This window comes from Tetranychus urticae, chromosome 1, assembly GCF_039701765.1.
Source record: "Tetranychus urticae isolate SD_2017Ah chromosome 1, NJAU_TeUrti_SD_1.0, whole genome shotgun sequence".
NCBI classification, from domain to species: domain Eukaryota; kingdom Metazoa; phylum Arthropoda; class Arachnida; order Trombidiformes; family Tetranychidae; genus Tetranychus; species Tetranychus urticae.
This window is the reverse complement of record NC_142958.1, coordinates 18564943-18590125: the sequence shown is the minus strand read 5'-3', so window position 1 is coordinate 18590125 and position 25183 is coordinate 18564943. Positions and strand designations below refer to the sequence as shown.

At 30.8% G+C, this 25183-nt stretch overlaps 1 protein-coding gene across 1 annotated transcript in view; it reads left to right on the top strand.

Annotated features, from left to right (window-relative positions):
* The window catches only part of LOC107359111 (agrin), a 70696-nt gene that overhangs the window by 7106 nt on the left and 38407 nt on the right, over positions 1–25183 (top strand). The window contains exons 2-3 of the mRNA XM_015925561.3: positions 1637–1672; positions 20964–21488. Of these exons, the coding sequence (XP_015781047.3) occupies positions 1637–1672; positions 20964–21488 (561 nt within the window). The remainder of the gene's footprint in view (positions 1–1636; positions 1673–20963; positions 21489–25183) is intronic.

The window sequence follows — 25183 nt, the reverse complement described above, 5'->3', positions numbered from 1 at the left end:
CAATACTTGATATAATACACAATCTAAATTGAAATTTGGGCAATTTTTCTTTTTCCAACTTTTCTTTATTCTTTAATGAATTTTCAGGGATTGATTGTTTTCTCTCTTCTATTTTTGGCAACTTTAACCTGATAATTTGCTAATTGTATTATAGCCAACAACCTTGTTTACCCGAGTCATTAGCATGTTAACAATCATCATCAATTTAACTGAAACTGAGGGTGTTTCCGATGAAAAATGGATCGAGTTATCTAGATCCAAAAAAGTCGATTCAGATCAATTTACATCGACATTTTTGGACTTAATTTGTTCTAAAAAAGATCTAACGGCTGAAAAAAACATTCACAGGTCAAAAAGAGTCACCGGAAGTGAATCCAATTAACATTTCACCGGAAAAATCCATTGTGACGTCACAAAACGTCACAATTTATTGACATTGAATCGGATTCAATCTTAATAAATTTTTCATCGGAAACACCTTGAAACAGAAGAAAAAAGAAAGGAAAAATGGTTGAAATAATCATTTACAGTTGTTTGTTCATTTCAACTTTTCTAATTGAATTAAGTTTTCCCACTTATTCTGACCATAATCATGATCATTATGATTCCTTGGCGACAGATCATTCAACTTGAAACACAATAATGATGTAACAATAATGGTTTCTTCTCTTCTTTTGTGGTTTCATTCATCAAATCATTTTTGCGTTCAATTGAAACTTTTTTTTCCAACAAAAAAATCCAAACCTTTTAATCTTTCCATTCACTCTTTGAAAGGTAAAAATGTCATCAACTTTACATTATTTTGTTCACAGCTTTAAACATCACTTAAACCTTCATCAGTCAAATATTAATGACCTTTCAAAGGTAAACAAAAAACTCGCAATTACTGAACTTGTGACCTGACCTTTCAAGTAACCTGTCATGGAATTTGTTGTTCCAAGAGTAAAAAAAGGAAATGAATATTCAGTTAAAGTTGATGAGAATTGTTGCAATTATAATTCTCATTGTTTTATCGCGACTTTTTCAGGTGGAATGAGAAGCAATGAACAGCAACTTCTATTGAATATAAAAGAAAAATGTTCCAAAATTTGAATTTCTATTGTCATTATCAACTCTTTCATTTCTGTAAAAATGGTTTTTTTGTCTGCTGCCATCAAACTCTTGAAGAACTTGAAAAGAAGAGATTTCCAAATCTCGAGTTCAATTGTGAATAATGAATAAAATGGAACTTTATTTTCACTCTCTTCTTCACTTTCTATTTTTCCTCTGTTCATTCCCATTTCCTATTCTGATTCACTTGGTAAAATGTTTTTTTTCACTGTTGAATATGTAATAACTAAGTTAACTGGGAATAAACATTTTCCCATTGTAATGGCATTGATAAAGAGACAAAATCAGAATAATAAAAGTCAAAACGTTTGAAATCAGAATTTTGTTCAACTTCCAATAAAAAAAAGAGAAGAGCAAAGGCTAAACAGAATGGAACGAGCAAATGAATAAAATGATATTAATCATGATAACCTTTCCTCTTCAACCTCAACATTCATTCCTCGTCATCTTACTTGATGAAAAGGAATTGAAAGGAAAAAGTATTTAAGCCAATTTCAACTAATTAACTTTTCATTCATCATTTCAGATTCATCAATGGATTCAAGTTTGACTGAAATGCGAAGTAAGTTTAACTTTTTCTTGTTTCACAAAAGTGCAAGTTTCAATGAAAATCAACTCCAAACGTCAACAAATTATTGATAATTGAACATTCAATTTACCATAGAAACAAATGATTTGCAGCAAATAATCATATTAATGTAATTGTGAACCAAAATTAATCGATAATTTTCATTTCGAATGAATGAAAAACTCAATTTTTCTAGTAAAACGATTGAGTTGATCAATACTGATTATAAAATTGTCATGAACTTTTCAACTTTACTCTTTAGTGTCATTAATTGCACGTTTTTAATTGTAACTAACGCTATCATAATGATATCGATTTTCAAATCTGTGAGAACTTGAAATTGAAATAATTACATTTGATCATTCAAAGTATCAGAGGAATATTTGGAAATATTGAAATTGATAATTTTATTGTATTTTTTATCCTTTTTTCAAATTATCGTTGAACATTTTTGAATCATTGAATGTTTTCAAAAATTTTTGAGCGAAAATATTTTTTACTGTTAAAGATAATGTTTGCATTTAATGGGTAGATTAAGTTATTACAGGGAATGAGAAACTTTACAATTGCTTTTTATTGTGAGAATTGGAGTTTATCTGAATAATGGAAGGTGAAATAAGGAATAAAAGGATGAAAAAGAAATAATGTTTTTATTTTCTTTGTCAAAAGAAGAATACAATTGATAATTATTTCTTATTCAATGAAGGAATTATTTTCATTCTTTATCATTATTAATTTTCATTGCAAATTAGTCTCAAGATGAGCATAAATAATCAACACCTACACACTTCCGTTCATCTTTCATGAACCATGACTGAGTTGAATTAGCATATGAAAAGTTGTGAAAAATTGTCAACGAATTTGGAAATTTTTCTTCTTTTTTTACTTCACTTCTTTGAACCGATTAAAAGTCACAGAAAATAAGTAAATCGGAAAGGGTTGCAATCAGAGGAAATGAGTGTAAATATTGAAAAGAGTTTAATTACTAGTTGATTTACGACGAACTTCCGTTTCGTTGGCATCATTATTCAATCCTTCCCTGCAGGGAATGTTTCCTTCCAAGAACAAAATCGAATGGAAAAAAGTTGAATTTGAAATTGAATCGTTTTTTCAAATGAAACAGAAAACTGAGAATAATGAAAAAACAAGAAAACTTGAAAATTTGATAAAAAATATTTTCTCACTCCCAGTGAATCGAATGATATTTTACAAGTTTTTTCTTCTTGTTTTACTTTTCGTGATAATCTTTTGGTCTTGTCTATATTGTATCATCTTTTGACTCTTTGTCAAGTGATAACGTTAATGAACAAGAAATGAGGAAAAGAAAAGTTGTCGAACGAAAGAAAAAGAGAAAAAGAAAAGGAAAGACAAAAAAAACTAGTGTCGTTGATATTGATCATAATGTTCATCTATCAAGACTTGAGAGAAGTTCATCAATCTTGATTATATCATTTTTTTCATCTCTTTTCTTTCCATGTGTCTACGTGTCATTCCCACCATGAGGCTCATCGGTCTCATCCTTTACTGAATCCATCAACTATTCAATTCCCAATTCACTTTGAGAAGCTGATATCATTTTGTGTGGTGAAGAAAAGTAAGCAAAAAGTAGAGTAAAGGGAAAGAAAAAATAGTTCAGAATTAGAATCTGGTAAGAAGGTGAAATCGCTTAATCTGGTTTGTATTAGAAAAGATAAAGTCCAAGATTTAGCGTTAAGATGATGATGATAATGCGATATGATGATTATGATGATCCCAACTGGAGATGAAGTTTACTGTTGAAAATTATCTTCTCATTAAACTCGAACCTAATCGAGTTGCCGATGGGAGTTATAGATGGAAAATGAAAATGAAAATGAAATGGAAAAAATGTTTCATCTTTTTTTGTGCAATTTTTTTCTTCCGTTTGGCTTTTATGAAAGAGTGAAGAAAAAAGTTGCCTCATGAAAAGCTAGTCATGATAATAATTGTATTGAACTGTGAACTGTGTACAATGAATGAAATGAGCTTTAATCAACAGGTTATTGAATTGCACCTTGACTTGCTTTTTCCATTTTAAATTGCATTTCCATTGCATTTCTGCTTTTCTCTCATTTTCTTGTCTGAGCAAATAAAAATGTTGACAACTTTTTGTGCTCAACTTTGACAGCATTCGAGCTTGTTTTTCCCTTGAAAATTGGCTTAATTTAGTTTAATTGAACAATCTGTTTATCGGTTAAATTTGTCAATCAAAGTGTTTCCATTGGAAAGTGGAATGGGAAAAGGGAAGTAAAAAAGCAAAGGTTTTAACCAGATGAAGATGAACAAGAACTGATGGAATGGAAACTAAGCAAATAAATTGAGAGCAGCTCTTATGTAAAATACCGGCTTTGAATACCAATTGAAGGTTGCCTTTTACCTTGAAACCATCTTAACAGTCAAACAGGTTAAACAGAAATATCAGTTGGAACAAACTGAAGATTGAATAGAATGACGTTTTCCTTTGGTTGGTGATGAAGATGATGATGAAGCAGAAGATGAAGAAGGTGTAAGATGCAAAAAAGGCATGTAAAGAGGAAGAAAAAACAATGGCAAGAAGATGGGTGATAAGAAGAAGAGTGGCAGGATGAAAAGTTGAAAGGTAAGCATGATGAACTTATGGTTAGGAAAGAGAAATGAAAAGAGAGAGAAAAGAGTAAAAATCAATAATCTAATCAGAATGAGTTGCGGGAAGAGCGAAATGCTTTCAGAATATTAACTAAGTGAAAATGTTTTGTTTTGCTTTACTTTTCATCAATGCAATAAAATGGCAACAACGACTGCAACATTAAACGATTCCTGTTCAAGATGGAAAGATAAAGTGAGAAAAAAGTTTTTGGTAGAAAAACGAGAAAAATTTGTTGTTCTTTTTGTTTCTCATTCAATTTATTGAATTTTTTCTTTCATTTATTCATTCGCAAATGAATGAAGTTGTATCATGGTTAACCAACAAAATGAACCAATTTAATCAAATCAGACGAAATTTGCTTCGATTCAATTAACATTTCGTCCATTGCATTTCAATTCAAACTGTTTACAGTTCATTTAAATTTGATGTCAATAGTTTTTACCAAATTTTTCATAAATAATGGCTCATGAATATTGGAAAAACACGAAAATTGAGAGTTTCAATAAAATTGATTCCATTGAAAAGGCAAACTCAAATATTTACCAGAAAAAAGTTGAATAAAAATGTTCTTCTTCCAACAAATGGATTCATTAACGTTTCCAAAAAATAGATTATTTTAAAACAAAATTCTCTCCATTTTCTGCTTCGAATTTCGAGAATGAAATTTTCCACAATTTCAAATGTCTTCATTTTATTCATGCATTAGAAGATGAGAACTAAGAGTAAAAAAGTCTCTATGAATATCGAATTTTATGCATTCAACTTAAAATTCCCTGTTATTCTAATTCAATTCCACGCTCAACTCCCAGTCAAACTCCCAGTTCCACCTGCATCCAGAAAATTTTAAAAATGAATGAACTTCTATAAAATGCAAAACAATTTTAAAAATGAAAAGTCTATTGAAGTCTTTTTCAACTCTTGTCATTTTACGAGAGTGAGATTCATTTTAACGAAAAGCTAGAGAATTTCAATTTTTAATTTAAAGAAATTTTCTCTCATGAAGAGTTGAATGGCTATTGGAATTGGAATGTTGAAAAAAAGACATTTTCTGTCCATAAAGAGTTACTTTTAATGCTAATTTTATTAACCGGGAAAAGCGTTTTCATTTGCAGGGGAAAAATGATAACAGAAAAACGTTTATCACGTTGAAACATTTAATGGTCCATTCAATTCACTGCTAGTTAACTTTTGTTTATTTGTTTAGTTTTCACTCTTTACTATTAATACGTTTATTTGATCACGTATCAAATACAATATTGTAATATAATCATCATTTTCAGTCTTTTATTCATTCATCATCATCATCTGTTTAACTTTAACATCAATTTTCATCATCATCACCATTCCTTTCTTTTCATCAATTTACAGTTTTCCATTGAAACTCTTTTAGTTTTCTTCTCTTCTTTGTCTTCCAATGTCAACTTTCAAAAGTTTTCCTTGTTCTCTCAATGAGAAACATTTCATTACAATTGAATTCTCAATGGAATACACTGAGTTGTTGTTATTGTTCATCAAAAATCATCATAAAATAATGATATCTTTTTTGTTCCACTTTCCCTTTACGAATAGTTGAGAGGGAATCCAGATAAAGTTTGGTGAAAATTTTGTTCAATCCAAAGTAAATAGAATGTTGGAAAACAATTCATTGGAAAAGAAGGGAAAAATTGAATAATTGAGAGTAATTTAATGTGTATATACATGAGTACGATTGTGTAAAATTTTCAGGAAAATTCATTCTTATCATGAATCTCTTGACATCTTTTCAACAAACTAAGAAGTAAACAAAAAGTAAACAAAATGTACACAAAGTTGTGAAATGTGAGGAAATGAAAGATGCAAAATGCTGAATAGCTGCTTCAGTTTCAAGGGTTTATTGAGATAATTTGAAACTTTTCTGTTTGTTCTTGATATTGACAGAGAGGAGAGAAAATTTTCTTTTCATGCAGTTCAATTTTACTTTGTTTTTTCAACTAATTTTCATTTGAAAACTTGACTGATTATTAATCTAATAAAGTTGCGATACGTTTCAAGCTTAAGTGTCAAGCTTTTATTGAATCGCATGTAAGCCGACATTTATCTAGATGGATAACTGTTTTGCATGGAAAAAAGGAAAACCATAAAATTTCAAGATTTATGAATAACAACTGATTTGTCTGAATATCAAAATTGGCAAAAATTTTGTTTTTCTCTTGTTATCTGTTGAAATTTTTCATTTCTGTTTTCGTTTTCAGAACCAAAAAATGTTCATCTCCATTCATCATGTACTGACCATTATCTGCAAGAAATGAATTTGAAACCAGAATCAACAATTTATCATGATCCTCATTTCTCTCATTTCAAAGAAGGAAAAAAAGATTAGAAATTTTTCAGTCTTTTTACATTATAATGATCTATTAAAATTTATTTACCATTTCAAAATGACTATTAATTTTAGGTTTTGAGTAACAGTAAAGTTAGAAAATGAGCTTTGGATAAGATTGTAATAATACAAATGTTCAATTTGTAAAATTTAATCATAATTAGATTTCTTGTTTATTTCGCGTAAAAGAAGACTGATACAAAAGTTAAGACTATGAACTTTAGCGGTTTAAAACTGAAATTCCCCTATTATAGTACTTGAAAAATCTAATGATTGTAGATGCTATCAATTCTAATGTGAAGACTCGGAGCTTTGATAATTGCTGGTCACGTAAAGCCCCTTATTAACAAATTGAAATTTGCAAACAATATATGCAAAACAAACCTACCATACTATGGAAACAGAAAAAACGATTGATGCTTGCATCCTTTCTAGGAAGTTGGAAAACGTATGATCAAACACAGTGTCTCTCAAGGTTTTCTCATGTACAACACTTAATGTCAATGGAAGAAAGAAAACGTTACCTGTTTTACATTGTGTGTAAATAAAAAAATTTGGTGTTCAGTTTATGTTGCTGACAAAAGGCTAAGTTTTAAGTTGAACAAACTAAACTATTTGAAATTGACTATCAAACCGTTTTAATTTGCTTAGTTAACAAGTTTTCTTAGTAATGTTTTCTTTTTTAGTCACATTTTTTGTCTTTTAAGCATCAGGAAACAGAGGGGCCCGTTAAAACATGTAATACTCACTTTATAAACAAATGTGTTCAAGTATCAACTTTTTTCAGACGCATTTGGTGATTCATCAACCACTATTTAAAAATCAAACATCATAGATATACTGTATCTATTATATTTCAGAATAAGTATAAAAGGCAGTGCTTTTGAAGCAAAGGTATCAGTTACAAATTTAAGCTTGAAAGTCATCTAGTGATAAAGTTTATTTGGTTAAAAAAGTGAAAATGCAATTGAATAAAATTTTGTGCGCTGTTTTGCTACTAGCAATCATTGCTATCAGTGGCTCTGATGCAGGATGGCCCTTAACTAGCGGCAGATACCTAAATCGCCTACGAAACGCAAAGAAACAGACCACTACTGCCCCAACTACTACAGAAATGGGCCCATCGGCATAGACTCCAAGTAAGATACCCAAAAAAAAGTTAGCATCAATTCTTTCTCGTTAAAGCAAAGTAACTGATTGGAATTGCCGAAAGTACTGATAATGATAATCAGAATCAAAGTTTAAAATGTATTTTAAAAAGTAAAATAATTTATATAAAATGAATAAATATGAATAATTAAACTTGAATTCTATATTCTATATATATTCTTTATTTTTTATCTTTTCCGTGACAAATTTATCATACGTTGTTTCAAACGGGTAGGTTAAACTTCGTGACTTATGTCGTCAATTGAACGTCAGATTGCGCCAGGTCATTTTAATTTTATATCAATTAGCTAGATCACGATTTGCAGGCGTCTAGAAAAAAGTGTATTAAGTAGCGAACACAAAAACGCTTACACAGCACGAAACACCGGCAGTTCACCATCAGCTCTAATAAAATCAAAAATTCTTCTTATTTGATGCATTCAGCATTAATTGTTTTTATGATGATTTTTTTGTCATTAAAGATTTCTGTGTGGAACGAATGATTTGACTGTCTAGTACATGAGTCTTGTAGCAAGATATTACCATCTTCAAGGCCAACAAGCAATACTTTATTCCCGAAGTATCTTTGTATTCTGGCATCTTCCACTTTTAATGCAGACAACATGAACAGAAGGAAATTTGCCAATGCTTCTTAATCTTATTTAATATTATAGTAACTCGCAGCCCGAATCAGCCATTCGTACGCTCTTGAAGACAAAAAAGTTAATCACATTAATGAACGAAGTATGCAATCTGAAAAACAAGAAATTCAATGCTATAACTAGTTTTTATGATTACAAATGTTCGCTATAAACAAGTCCATGTTCAAAGCTAATGATCAAATAAAAAATGGTGACATTGGGTACTAACGTTCGCGAGATATCGAGGTTCAAAGTTTTAGGCCAATGCCAAAATCAAGAGAACTGTTGATAAATTGAAAAAAGTTTTCAGTCGATTATATGTACCTACAACTTTCATCGCCAAATAATAAGTTTCAGATCTCTAGCTATCATGGTCATAAAATGGCGGAGGTTTAACGGAAAACTGAAGTGATCTGTTGCACAAAAACAGAGAATTTTATTTCCCGAAATAGGTGCATTTTCTGATTGGCTATCAAAAGTTATACCAGAAAAATAAGTTTGATGAAAAAATCTTATTCCATAATTGAACAGAAGGCGATCGAAGTTTTCACTTTGACCTCGATTTTCTCGAAAACTGTCGATCTGAGAAATTTTTTAATACCACTAATGGACTCAGTTTTCATGGGCCTACAAACCTACAAAGTCCTAACTCTTAACTCGAAAGTCAGATTTTTTACCACCACTCTTTTTGCGGCTCACAATATGATTATTAGGCTGTCTGGAGCGAGACGAAATGAATTTTAGTTTTAATAACTTTTTTATTTGAACTCAAACCAGTGTGAAATTTTGAATCAGTTTGTTTATTATTGAAGATACTTTGCATTTCCTTCGATTACTCGCTTCAATCTTTTTGGTAAATCATTGACCCCGCCAATTCCCCTTTCTGCGTTAAGATTAGCTACACCCTCGATCAAACGTTCTTCAAACTCTCCCGTAATTTTGCATTGGACTCCTCTTATGGCATTTTTCAGTTGACCAAAGCAGAAAAATCTAGAGGCTAATATCGGGTGGATTGAACGGTGGTCCCAAAGCACGATTCCTTTTTCTTTCAGAACTTTTTTTATTTCATTCTTCAACTGTTGTAGCATGCCAACCATTGCCATTATTATCATCCTTTTTGAGCTGTGTCTTGCTAATGTTTTGCCTTACGATCTGAGGGGTTGCCTCACCTGAATACACATAAGATCTGGCTTGGCTACGATCTGGAGCGATGTAGAGTGGCACCCACGTTTCATCGATCGTTAAGGTCCTTTTCAACACCGTTTGAGTTTTACACATAGTAGTTTTCAGGACACCCGATACCATCGTTAAACTTTCCTGAGTTCAATGTCTTGAATCATCCATTAATGCTCTAATTTTGAATACGTGTTGTTACAAGGCAGCGGGGTCTGATCTGTGACTCCATGAGCCGTTTGTCAATAAGCTGACCTTGCCTGGACGCAGCTGCATATTTGGCAACTTGTGCACTTGATGCACCCACCACCTTGTCTCCAATCAACTTTTTGAGATTTTGGTGAATAATGGTGTTTGAATGATTTGCTAGGAAACCAAACATGATAAAAGTTCTTTGATGTTCGGTTTTTATTTGTTGAGTTGCAGCACGTTTTTAAGCATATTTTTTACAACAATAAACAACGAAAAATGATTCTCCGTTACCTTAGCTACATGCAGAGCTATTGGGGGCCTGAGAAGTCAGTAATAGCAAAACGCGGCTAGTTCACAATCACTTTTTTTTGTTCCGAGCAGCCTTATATTCATCTCGAAATTGTCAGTCTATCTTCAACTTGCTTTGAAGCTGTCATATGGGGAGGAATAATCTTAATTGCTAATAATTTTGTCAACTTAATTGGAATGCTTTTCATAATCTTTTAATTAGACTGTATTTTTAAGTTTTTTTCAAAACAAGGTTTTTATTATATTTTCGATACTTTATAACTGGTTTGCATTACGATTTGGAGACGTAGCTTTCAAGTATGGATAAATGATAACATTTACTGAAGAACCTCATCTATACAAAACTCAATGTTAAGTCAATATATCAAATCATCCAGATTGGAAAGGCGATGATAGAAAAAAATGTCACAACATGAAAGAAATACAAAATTCAGTGACGAAAATATGCCAGGGTACTTTATTCCAATTGCCAGATCTCTGAGAAATTCATCATAGAGGTTAGAGGAAAAATCTAGAATCCGCATTCATTAAGATTGAGTGAGGAAAAACAGTTTGATTGTTCCTTGTTGGATCAGGATTTTATTTATCCAATAGTACTAGTTAATAGTACTTCCTTATGCCTTTGCATGCCTTTGAATGTCTTTAAAGTAAAAAGTAAAGGGTTAGATAAGAATCGAGTGTCTCAAACTCTTTGTGTCTCAAAAATTTTGGATTTGAAACAAATCTCAACAATAGTCTACCAGAGAATCTTTTTGATGATGGTGGGTTGGCACTTTAGTCAACGAGAAAATTGGTTAATTACAAATAGAAATTTTTAAAGGATTAATGTAAAACAAACTAATTATGCTATAAAAACAGAAAAAACAGTTTATTATTGCACACCTTTATCGAAAGTTGAGCATCTCGTGATCAAAAGCAGTTCCTCTCAAGGTTTTCTTTTGTTTGAAAAACATTGAATGCCAATAAAGAAAGAAAACATTACTCATTAAACTTGTGGGGAAATTAAAACACGTTGACACACTGGGCAAATGAGAACGTTTTGTTTTACATTGAATTCTAACAAAGAAAAGTCTCTTACGGTCATGACTGATCTCTCTGTCTTTTGGTGACCATCATTACTATAGTGGTTTTGATGCATCATGGCACTATTGAGTCTTCCCGTAACCGGTTGCCAGTGTTATTTAGATACGCAATAGAGACAAATGAGCTTCGATTCTTGGTCATTTAAGCTTAGTAACTAATTGTAATTTCCCTTTTTAAATCGCAAGTTTTATACTCAACAGAAACGGAGGGCGAAGAGAATAGGATTAAGAGGCAAAACTAATTGTTAAAGTGGAGAGAAACAGATTCAGATTAGACCTTTTATAAAACCGAGCTGACTCAGCTTTCGGTTTATAAATTCGAGTTTCTAAATCAAACGCATTTAATGAAAGATAATCTTGACAAACCCATTTGATTAGTTTTGTAGTGGAAATGGTGTCTGAAAATGTTCGATACTTTATTAAATTCAATTGACTTGCTACTGAATTTTGTTGTTCCAATGTCATTTCCTTGATAAATGTGAGAAAAAAAGTGAACAGTTGAGGGTAACAGACAATTCACATTGAAAATGACCTTTTTCTTTTTCTTAACCATTCCTGTTGAATGCAGTAAATTGAGCTTCAAATTAGATTCTGTCACGCAAAAATTGCAATAAAAACTGAACGAAAAAGAAAAAAATGTCAAACAAATTTTGGCGAAATAAATGTAACCCAGATTTGGTAAATACAAGAGTCTCGTTTCAATTGCAATTCAACAGTTTCAAAGTTGGTTAAAGCCAAAATCACATGAAAAACTGTGCATTATCACGATTAATCAAGTACTCTATTCAATTAAAGGCAACAAGAAAAAAACAAAAGGCTGATTATTGATTAGAAGGACAGAATCGATTAGCTGACATTAAAAGTTGAATAGTTAGTTGAGGTGCAAATAAAAAGCGAAACTTTTCTCTTTACATCCTTTCGTTAGCTAATGAAACATTAACAGTAAACAATAATCTTGAACAAACTTTGCCCATTATCATTTCCCCATCTTTTTTACTCCCAGTAAAATTATTCCCATGTGAATTCTGATAAATATCACAATTCTCATTGTCTTTGAATCCAAACAAGTTGAACAACATGAGCATTTATTCTTTACAGAAAATTCTCTTCTCTCTCGATCTTTTTGTTTAAGACTATTTCAACCCATTTAAGCTAAACAATTACAACGGAAGACAAATATGATAACAACATTATCTCGATGATATTTATTGCTTTGAACAACAATGCAATAATAATGTTCATTGATTGTATTCAAAAAGAATTGCCATTCAACATGTTAAAATACATGAAACCAATCCTGAAATGGTAATGGTTGGAAGAAGAAAAAGATATAAATGAAATTCTCCCTAAACAGGCATTTCTCAATGTTTATACACTTTTCTCATTCCAATAAGGTTTTGAAAGTCCTTCAACAGGAACCACTTTCATCTTTACTTTTTTTGCCTCCAAATCCTCATCATTCTCATCTTCATTATCCTCATCTTGAGTGGTTCTGGTAAACTATATTAAACGGCTCATGGAAAACAATTTCATTTTTCTTATTGTTATCTTGATTATCATCGTTATCATTCCATCACTCAAAATATCACTCCCAGTAAAACTCCCAGTAGAACGTCTAGTTTCTTTACCTTTTATGGCTACAGTAAAACATGCAACTGTTGTGTATTCAGAAAGAGTGCAACAATTGATTTGGTAAACGTGAAATAAAATCAAACCACCTAATCTTTTCTTAATTAAGATTCAATGTTAATACAATTAACTGAACGATTTTGCTAATAAAATGTTCAACTTGACTTTGCACGCTTTTATTATTCCAATGAATATAATGATGAAAATGGGAAACAATAAATTGTCAACTTTCTCTTCATTAAACTCATTATTAGTTTGATTATTAGGTTAAGACTAAAGATAAATGTTATAGTTTCCATAAAAGCTACAGGGTTTTGCAATTGATTTCAAATGAAATTTCATTTCTTTTCAATTCAAAATTGATGTAAAAAAGAGAAAACAAAAATTTGTGAAATCGTTTTACATTTTAGAACATTTTATGCAATATTTTCAAGTTTCCCAATTTTTCATTGTTTCTGGGATTTCGCTCAAAGATATGGAAAAATGAGTGAATCAATTGAACAACCCTGTAAGTAATTTCGAGTAAAAATCTAATCTGACAATAAGAATAAAAGATTCAAACATTTGGCTGTTCATTTCACTGCATTTGCGTCCAACAATCTTTTTTCTGGATAAAATATTTTCCCATTTATCTGTCACCTATTCGTTTCCGTGTTTAATACCTTTATCATCATCATCACCATTATTATTGTAGTTATATAAATATAAGAAAAGGGAATGAAAAAAGGTGCAAAAACTCGACAAAATTCAATAGGAAAACTGAATTAACCATTATTCAAGGTATAACAATAAATGTCCTTATTGGCTTACATTCGAGTTGAGATTTTTTTTATATTCAATTACTTTAACACTTTGGCTTCTTCATACAAAGAAAAGCTCTCATAATGAGACTTTTGTATTCACTTCTTTCTTCGCCATCTTCACCCTTTCTTCAACTCAAGATGATGTTTATCGTTATTTAACTGAGGTTCAACTTGATTTTCCTTCCATTGTAGCCAATGTTGTTGACTAAATCGTTTAAAATGAACTAAAAACGCAACATTAAAAGTATTTATTGTTATCGTTTTCAATTCATTCCCTACTTGTTGTGGTCAAGTTTCAGTTGAAACATTTCTTGTTTAACCTCGAATAAATGACCAACTCATTAAAGTTGCTTCTCGAAAAAGTAAAAGTAACTAAAAAAAGAAACAAAAAAACCAAGAAAGTACTCATAGTACTTATGACTACATGGAAATGGTAATTGTATGCTTTGCGATTCTTTACCAAAAACCAAAATCTCTTCATTTAATGATCAGCTATTAGTAAACATGAAAATCGTGTAATTGTGATTGATAAAATTGTTCAACTCAATTGCATTCCATCTGGCTAATAGACTCGGTTTTGTATTACAGCTAATATAACCATCGATTTACATGAAAAATCATTAAAACAAATGTAATAAAACATTTAAGTTTATGTCAATTCATTGCTGTTACATTCGTTAACGATTCCAATAATTGTTCATTCTCAGTTATGCAGAATTGCGTTTGTTTATTTTTACAATTGGCGATAAATGAAAATCATCGAATGTGAATTTGCAAAGTTGAATAGTTTTGGAATTTCGCTAATTTCGAAAACAACTTTGTTCTGTTTTGCACTTCGAAATGGAATGCATTTTAATAAAGAAGACTATTTCAAAGTGCAATAATTAGTTATGTTTCAATGGTTTAATTGCACCGCAATCGATGGGTTATTAAAGCATTTGCATTGCTTATTGAGCTGATCACAAAGAATAGGCAGCAAAGGATTGTTTGAATATTGAGATGCAGGTAAATGTGTAAAGTAAATGAATAAAATTGAGTTTGATGGGTGAACATATTTGCTTCCGTTATGTTTGCTCAGATTTCCGGTTAATTATCGATATTATTCAGTCAAGTGAAATTTTCCTTTCTGGATGTGACCTTATTTAATTTAGTCTTTGACTCTGCAAACGGTTTGAGAAAAGAGCGGAAAATAATAATGAAATGGCAAAGTAAAGATGAAGAGGCTTGTTTTTTGCATGTTGAACAGATGAAACCATGAAAAGCCAGGATAAACCATCAACCAACTAAACTTGTTCACGACATTCTCTTATTATCACCATCATTATATGAATATTGTGCATGGATAAATTGGAAAAGCAAATGTCAAATAATGCATGAGAGTCAATGCAAGTTGCAGGTTTTTAACCAATCCTTTAATGAATAGAGATTCAATATGGATCAATGATTCAATTTTACTTTGGATGAGGTTAGATCAAGGTATGTAAATGGGTCAGAATGGGTCAGAACTGTCTCATGATGCTTTGTCTAAATCTTTCAAGAAGAATAGAAGTCGAAAGACTTTCTTTTGCTAACACAAGCCATGAGAGATTTTGATTCTAGTCCATGAAAAAGAAGAAAAACTAAGAAACAAAGTCGACTCGAACTTAATCACAAATGTGGTCACCAATTACTCAATCGATTACGACACTTGCGTTGCTTATAAAGATCTTCATTTTCTTATTCAATCCATTACTTGATCTATCTCTGGTTTCGCGTTTAAATGAACTCAATAAGTTCTTCTCGAGAAGATTTTCTATCATCATTAAGGTTGTTGAGATTTCTTGGAAAGTGATCTTTTTTGTTGTAAAGTGAACTCTGCTTTAACGAAGTTAATTCGATAAAATAATGTAACCTTCTAGTTTACTCATGTTAACAAAAGTTCAAAGATAAACTTGGACTTTTCATTCTTTTTCATCTTTTTTTCGAAAACAATTTTCTTTCTAACAAAGTTCTTTTAACTCGATAGCCAAAGACTAGACGAAATACAAAGAATCAATTTCTTAGCTTCTACAAAACTCGACACTAATCAATCTTGAACAATTCATCAGCAGACTGATGTATTCAGTTTTAGATCAATATAAATGAATATAATAAAAGGTGAAAATATTGTTGCAAAGTTAATTATGTGAAGTTCATGGACAGTTTACAGAACAATATAGCTGCAATTTAACCGTAAAATGGATTAAATGTTGGAATTGAGAAAATGAAAAGGTTCAACAAGAACAAAATCAACTTATCGAGCAAGTTATCAATGTGTACCTTTTCAATGAAATGAAAAGAAAACAAATTTTTCTCAATTTTTCCACTCAATTTTTCATCATTTTGTTGGTGAAAAAGTGTGAGAGGAAGAAAAAGAAGAAAGAAAAGTACAGAAAAATTGAATAAAATGTAACATTTATAAAAGGTTGATATTGATGGAGGTTCGATAATTTAATAACACAAGGAAACAAGAAAAGTTGAAACAAAAGAATAAAAAAGTAAATCGAAAATAGTTAATCCAAGAAATGATATCGAGAGCAAACAAAGTTGTTTTTGTCCTTTTCGTCTCATGGTTGATTCCAAAAGGTAACAATGATGAACCTGATAAAATGAAAAGAAAAGGTAACTGAACTTATCGAGTTTCAGATGTCAGTTGAGGTCAAAATAATAATAAAAGTGAAAAGAGAGAAAAAAATGAAGACCAAAGAAAAAAAAGGTTAAATTCGTGATTTGATTTGGTTATTTTGATTTTGCCATAAAAGTCACACAATTTTTCATCATTACCACCATCATCATCATCATGCAGTTGTCAATTTTATCCTGAAAATCTGTTAACAATTTTGAAAGTTAACACAATTTTTTTATATCAATATGTTTTAAAAAGTTGAACTGGGAATGAAGAAAAGGTTTGAAAAGAAAAAGAAAAAGAAAAAATTGAAATATTTTTTCTCTTCTTGCAATGACTTGATCCTGTCATCATCAACCCATCAATATTATTAATTCAATATTATTTTAACCAATGATTGATTCAGCATCTCTTCTAGCATCCAAACCTGGAAAATGCAATGAATTTCTTTTCAAGTTTTTGAAGTTTTTTCACTTCTTTTTTCTTCTTGCCTGGTTCAAAGCTAGAGGTTAAATGTGTGGTTACGAGTTTACAAAAGTTTCAAGATTGCCTGAGTTGCCTGTGAAAAAAAGTATGGGAAGGATGATGAATTTGAAGAGATGAAATCGAATAAAGAAAATGAGAAGAAAAATTGTTAACCTGTTTTTTCTGGTGAAGAGACTTTCAATCATTTTCAAGTAACTTTTTGTGCTTCTTTTTTTCCCTGAATCTTAATCATTTCTTTTTCCAACTCTTGTACTCTTTGCATGGAGTCTGACAAAAATTTGAACTTCCTTCCTTTTCCGTTGTTCCATCTTCATCACTTCATCATCTTGATTTTGCAGGAAATGATAATCCTTTTGACTCTTGATATTCAATTGTTTACCTGTCTGTGCAACATCAAAATGTGCATCTCATTTATTCAATGTTGCAGACTTTTGGAAACTTTCGACAATCAATTTCAAAATGAAAAGTTGAATTTGCAAAACTCATTTTCAGGCAATATATTATAATATAATATTACATAGTATTGATCCAGTTTATCCATTAAAAAGCGTCTGTCGATGAATAATGCCAAATATGAATAGAAAAGTAATTTGACTGAAATCAATTATAGCTTTTAAGTCAATTTGAGAGCAGTTTAGGCAAATTCAATAGTTTATTCTCGTCAATGTTTCGACTCCGGAGTAATTTTGACAAAAAGAAAGCAATTATCAAGAGATTATTTCGTACTACCAAAATTGTTCAGCACCAAAGACATACTGACCAAACTCATAGGGACAAGAGACGTAAAAATGATAGAAGATCCAACTTCAGTCAGAAGCAATTTTAATTCTCTATTTGCTTAACTTCAATCTTTCAATTGATACTGTTTACGATCCTCTTTTACATATTTCTAACAAAAATTACAGATTATTCAGCTACAGCTTCGACTTTCGGGTCTGCACAATATCTGCATTCATATTAGCTAACTGAATCAGTTATTTATAAATGACAAAATGAACAAACATTTTACTATTGCTTTTAATTTCGCATACTTTTAAAATATTTTAATTTTAATATCAAACTTTCATTTTGACTTTGTGTTTAAACATTGCAACTTTAATTACTATTTTACATTATGAGACTCATAATATTAGTCTAAAGTTATTGACAATTATCAATGAAAAGCAAAATTACCAACGGAATTAATATGCAATTCATAAAATAATGAGAATTAAAAGTTGTTGCAATTAATTTGACTCTCTAGTTTTGTTTTTGCTTAAAATGTTAGAAAGTCATGAATTATTTAAATTTAAATTTCCATTTACATGTAGAAAGAATAGAATGAAGTTTTTACTATTTCTAACTGAATATATGCCTATTATAATTATTGCTGGGAAATTTCAAGTCTATTGAACAAATGGTTTCCGAGAAAATAGATGAAGTAACTTGTCCAATAATTTCAGCCCACAGGTTAGTTGAAATTGGCCAACATTTTATAACTTGACTTTCATCTGCAGAATTGATGTTGTAAAATTAACCCAGACAATAGTGAGTTCATCGATTTTTGTGGTTTGAATAATATTATTTACTGAAACTGACAACTTCACAGCAATTGATGTTTGAGTCTAAAAAACTTTGCTCAATTTAACGAGAAAATCCTTGAGAAAAGCTTACAATCACTAATATTGTTGACCAACCACAAAAATTATATCTGATACTTAAACTTATTCACTATTCAGGGTGCAAGTGTGAGCAAAGCACAAATGCAAGTTCCAAGATTGATTAAAACTCTAACCTTTGTATTGAGATGGATCTGTATTGGGTTTTAATGCATCGAACCCGAGGTGAAACTATTTTGACACATTAATTCGATGCAAGAACATGCATTGAAAGATATTTTTCACGAAAATGGACTGATAGATTGCTATTAATCAACTGACAAAATGCAAAGTTAAAGCATATTAATACCTTATATCATTACTTTATTTGAAGCATTCATTGAATTTGTTAAATCACAATTTCATTGGAATGTTTGATTTCAGGACTTCTCTAGTCATGCTTGCCGTCTACTGCATTTACATTTGGTGTAATTGTTAACCTCTTTGTCTCTAGAAATCAATATCAAATTAAATTCGAAGTTGAATTGGGTTCTGTGACATAAAGAATCAAGCACACACTTCGAAGGAAACGAAAAGAAATAATTTCCATTGTTTTAAAGATTTGATTACTTCAATAAAGTTTATCAAGCTTGAGTTCAAATCTAACCGTAGCTGGTTCGAGACAATCGCTGACTCTAAATGGACAAATGAACAACTGTAAGCTAAAGATCTCAATCTGCCTGGTTCATTATAATAGCTTGTAGATTTCCGTGCAAAAACATTTGCTATGCAATAAACTATGTACATTGACTGAATAACTCAAAGATTGTTACAAATGTATCAAAGTTTCAATGATTGAATCGACCATAAATAATAATTGACAGCACTATTGGATGATAATCGAGAACATCATTTCTTCTCTAATGATACCTTGAAGCAAAAGTCTGTTAAACTCATTGGTTCATTAGTGAATCATGCATTTTTTGGGTTCATCTGAGAAACCAAAAGGATAACATTGATAGTAAAATGTTGTTCAATCTTTATTTATGCATATATTACTTCGAACAAATATTGAAACAGAAGCAATCACACAAGCACACTTGAGTCATAGCAAAAGACTAGGGTGAATATTTTAGGAAGAAAACGAGAGAAAAAAAAGACTTCTTATCCTCTTTGCAAGTAAAAGATAGAGAAACAAAACTGGATAAATCAGCCTCAGGATATCGATAGTTTCATGTAATATTTGATGATCATCATAAGCATCATGATCATTGATTATTAACCAATAGTGTTAAAAGTAGAGTCAAACAAAATGGCATTTCAATGATAAGTCAAAAAGCTTTTGTAAAGTCTATTCTTTTCAAATTAGATCCTTTCTTGGAGTGAAAATAATGGCAGCAGAATAAAGTTAACATAATGATAACAATAATAATAAATACAATGTTGACAAATAAAAGTGTCAAATCGAGTTAGGATCATGTTAAAAGTATTAGAAAAAGATGATAGTAAATGAGCATTTTCATGAAATTGAATGGTAAGGATAAACTGTTGTCAGATGAATAGAACTAGAAATTTTCAGAGTTTATCCTTTAATAATATATCATTTGGTGAATTCAAAGGTTTTACAATTTGAACAAATGAACAAACAAATTTTTCAGCCAAAAATTTTTCCTTTTTTAATCTCTAATCAAGTGTCAACTTGAAGCAAAGCAAAAATATTATTACAAATTATAGTTTTTGTATAATTATGTTCTGATGGTGATTCTGATAATCTGTTATTATAGCTGTTAATAGAGAAAAAAACTTGGAATGAAATGCTGTTAAACTGAATAAATGAATTCAAAAAGGATTGGTATTGATCTAAGTTCATTCCATTCATTAGCAAGATTATTATCATCTTGATATCACATAATTACTGTTATTTATAACTATTCATTTTTGCAATGAAAAGAGTCTCTAATTATGCGAAAATGGTCAAAATGTTAACAAGTCTCTCTGATTATTTGATTACTAAGTTTCATTATTTTGACAGTTGCATTAGCTTTACATGACTTCGACATGATAATGAAAAAATGAATCGTGAAAATCTAGTTATTAATAGAATCGATTCCATCTCAAGTTTATGAGGATTGTCTAGTAAAATTTTTAACGATCAAATGTTGTATGTTTTGCTGATGAGTTGCTGTCTGTTGTAGCTATTTGAGACGAAATCGTTAGAAGAGAAATGATTTTGGCTCAAAGAAGCCAGATCTCACCAATTTTAGTCCAACATCATCTCAAGAAGACCTAATTTATCAAGATTATTGAATAATTTGAAGATTCCTTTCAAGTAAACTGAGAAGCAGACTGAGAATGGTCAAATTGTAAATCATTTAGTGCATTAAACTTTGATCGCTTTCAGCAAATAACTGACTCCATTAAAGATGTGCAATTGGTAATCAATTATCCATCATTTTGTTGATATTCAATTGGTAACAATCAATTATTTACTTGACTTTTCTTACGGTTTTGACCGGGAAACTTTCATCGATTCTATTGCACTTGCACTTTAATTTTATGCTTTTAACTAATTTTATCCCTTTTTGCACTTCTTTTAGGTCCATGTGATTCAATAAGCTGTCCAAATCTTCAATTTTGTGCAATTGATAATAATGGTTCACCTCTTTGTACCTGTAAAACGTGCTCATCCCACATAAATCCAGTCTTGTTGTGTGCCACCGATAATACAACCTACTATTCCGAGTGTGATATTGAACGAGTTTCGTGCCTTAAAAATGAACCGATAGCCATTAAACACCATGGACCATGTACATTTGTTGATACGTCTATTAAAGATCCTTGTGCATTCGTTGTTTGCAACTATGGAGCCGTTTGCATTCCGCCCTTACAAGAACCCCCGCTTCCAACTACCAAATATGATGCTACAGATGAAACACTTGCCAATCAAGTAGATAGTCAGGATAGTAAAGATGTTAATGAACTCTGTCAGTGTCCTTATTGTGAAGATAGTGGACCAAGTGTTTGTGGCTCAGACGGAATAACCTACTCAAGTCAGTGTTCCCTTTCCACAGCCTGTTGCACCGAAAAGCGCTACATAACAGTGCGGTACGATGGACCATGTCGTAAGTATCTGATTCTCTTAATCATTTATTCAAATATAGTGTCAAAAATGAGTGATTATCCTTTTCTGTTTCACCAAATTTTATTCATTTCATTTCAGCTTCATTTTACCAAATAATATGTTTAAGTATGCCGTTAATGTGTTTAATTAGGTAAATGTTCTAGTCGTCACATAAAATGCCTTAGTGACAAATGAAATGCATAATGAATTTATGCAAAACTTAAGCTTATTATGAGAACGGAAAAAACAATTGATGCTTGCACACCTTTCGGGGAAGTTGAGAATCGTATGTTCAAACGGGCCCCTCTCATGGTTTCCTCGCGCTTAAAGAACAACAAATGTCAACAAAAGAGGGAATAAATTATTACCAAGCAAACTTGTGAGCAAAGTGAAACACTTGCTAAAACTCAATGTTAAAAAGTTTAGTCTTGTTTGCATTGAATTATAATTGACATTAAAGATGTACAACTGAATTGAATAAGACAAGAAAAAAGGGAAAAACCATCGGATGATGAATACATTATAAAATTGACTAATTTGCCATTTCCTGATCAATCAAACAATATTTAGAGATCTAGAAAATCAAACAATGGTCAATGTTTTGAAAATTTTTCTAGTTTTCGACTCTTATAAATTATTTATTCATAATATTTAAAACTGTCTCCTGAAATTCATATTGAAATCTATTCTAAAATGTTTGTTCTTTTATTTTATTCCACAATCCCTGATAAATCTGGGCAATAATTGAGTTGCAAGTTGAAAGTTGAAATTGAGAAGATTTGCAGAGTGATAAAAATGGAAAGAGTTTCCGAAAATTTTCTCGATAAAAGCGATGCAATCACATCCAAGATTTCTTCGCTTTTTGGAAAGTTGTGAGTGAATACTTTGTTCCAAATTACTTCTTATATAACATCAAATGCTCTAGTAATATTATAGATAATGAATAATGAGTTAAACCTTATAACCACAAATCTCCCACTTTCCTTCTTTTAATTCTGCTTAGCTGCAATAAGTCTTACTGCTACGATTTAACACCAACCTGGATTGCTCAGTCTGTAGTAACATTGAACTCTGCAAATGAGTACAAGTTAAGATATCAATATAAGATGGAAAATATCGGTAAAATTTAACAATGAATTCAATCAAGGAAACTTTTCCATTAGATTTCCCTTTCAACGCTTTTTAACCGAAAATTGTTTAGTTGACAATGAAAAGAGAATCGATAAAGTTCAGTTTTTTCAAGGTGAATAATAAAGTTGTTTTATGTTCTGCAAAATTCTATTTGAACGAGAAAATTTGAATAATATTTAAACACGAAAGTTTCTCCAATTAAAATGTAAAAGTAAACAACAATCTTTGTGAGGGTGGCAAAAGCCACTATTCAGCAACATGAAGAGGTGAAATTATCCAGCAAGATATGGAATGATTATATGAAATATTTATCACTATAACCAACCGAAAATGGGTTGAATTTAATCGCAACCAAGATGAGCCAAGAGAGCAACAAAAAAGTTGCCAAACTGATTTCTAGCAAAATATTTTGATAGCAAGAGAGGTTAAATTGATGGTAAATATGAGACGTAAAATAAATATCATTTAATTTGGTTGACTTTTTGCAATAACGATATTGATAACTCGAGAGATAATCAGTAAACACTTCAAGAAGTAAAGTAATAAGAGTGAAAATAAAATAAACATGAAAATGAAATGAAATGGAAGCTAAAAAGACTGAGCAAAAAATTATAATGGGAATGAATAGGACCCAAGAGATGATGCGACTTCGTTGAATTACATTTTGTTTTTGTTGGAAAACGAGGGAAAAAGTTTTCCAGTTTAAAGTTTACTCGAGTTTGCATCCAAAGCTAGGACAAGTTTTTTGTGCTCAAAAGTGTTGGCCTTGAGCTTTACTTTTTGCTTCTCTTTAATACAGCGTCAACATTGAAATACATTCACTGGCAGTGAAAAAGCAAATTTTTATCTTTTAGTGATCAGGAGAGTGCTTTATTGCTGCATCTTGATCATGAGAAACAAACAAATGGATGATTTTCAAAATTGACGATAATCATGAAGAATGATGTTTTTGCATCATGTTGATGAAACTTTTTTTTTAACTTTTATCCAGTTACTCTATTAGTTGATAGGAAATAATGTCATGTTTGGTGTTATTCATGTTAATTTTCACACTCTAAAGAGGTTATTGATCAGTTTACATTTCAACCTTTTGTTTCAATAAATGAAACTCTATGTAAACTGTTGTCATCATTTGGTGTATTGTCAAGAGACTAATTGTTAATTCTGATTCCTTGTTTTTGCTTCAATATCCTGATCATTCTCTTTCTTTTAGATAAACTAAACTTATCGATTCTTTTAATTTCCTTAAGATATTAAAAAAATCAATGCATTGCGAACACTTTACCTCTTAATCATGAACATACCAAAATTGACTTCAGCTTCCGAATCCTCTTTTTTATTTTTAAATATCAAAACTTCAGGTAACTCTCGAACTAGCACATTGTGATTGGCCGAAAAAAGTTTGGAATCAATAAGAGTGACTCTTAATTGAAATAGGCTCAAGAGATAAATAAAACTCAACACTTAATTGCCACCAAGTAATGAATTAATTAATTTGAGCAGCTTAGCAAATGATGTAAGCAAAAACAAGTAAATTGCGCTTTCAATGCAACAATCAATAGCAAAATCACAACTGAACCTTTTGCTTTAATATGCTTGCACATTCATTAGAGCTCTGTTTCCATTTGAATTCGTCGATGGAGTACAAAGTATGAGGCAAGATACGATGGAAATTTGAAAAAATAAGAGCCAATGAATTTTATTCCATTTTCTTAATTCGTTCAATTTTGTTGAGTCTTGCTAATACAATGTGAACAGTAGAAGCCAATACGTGCTTAAAATGGCAAGAAAAAGAATTCTTTCTTAACAAACTTGAACCAAATTAAACTAACAAAAGGGTTATTAAAATACTGAAAATAAAGATTTTCTCGAGTTTTATTGGCAGTTCTAGCTAAGTCGCGTTCTAGCAAAAAATAAAAGAAATTTATGGCTTTTTGAGCTTCTAAAAACTACAAAAGTCCAAAATAATTTCTGATGTTCAGTATTCAATGATCAGTTTAACTCAATATTTTTTAAAACTATAAAAAATTATTTACAAGTTCTAAACCAACTTATTCTTTTAGCATGAACAATGAATGTACAGCGGTTTTTTGCTCTGACTTTTATTCGTCTGTTTCTAAGAGAGATCTCTGTCTGATCATTATATATTGACATCGCCGCAATCGCCGATTGACATATTGACATGTGACTTTCAACATTGAACTAATAATTGACAGGATATTATTATATGAAAAATTCAAATTCATTCACCATTTAGTCATGAGACAATGAATCATTGATTCAATAGTAATGTTTACTCTAAATAATTAAATGATCAAACTGTATGAACATCTGTACATGCGAATAAGTATAAAAGTATGAGTAGTTTAGAGAAAATGTATCAGTTGAAGATTCAAGTTTGAAAAGTAATTTAGTGATTTACAAAGTCATCATCAGTCTCATCATAACAAAAAATGAAAATGCAATTGACTAAAATTGTATCATCTATCTTTCTACTGGCAATCATTGCTATGATTGGTTCTGCTATGGCAGGAGGACCAAATGGCTCAGGTGGTCCAGGTGGTC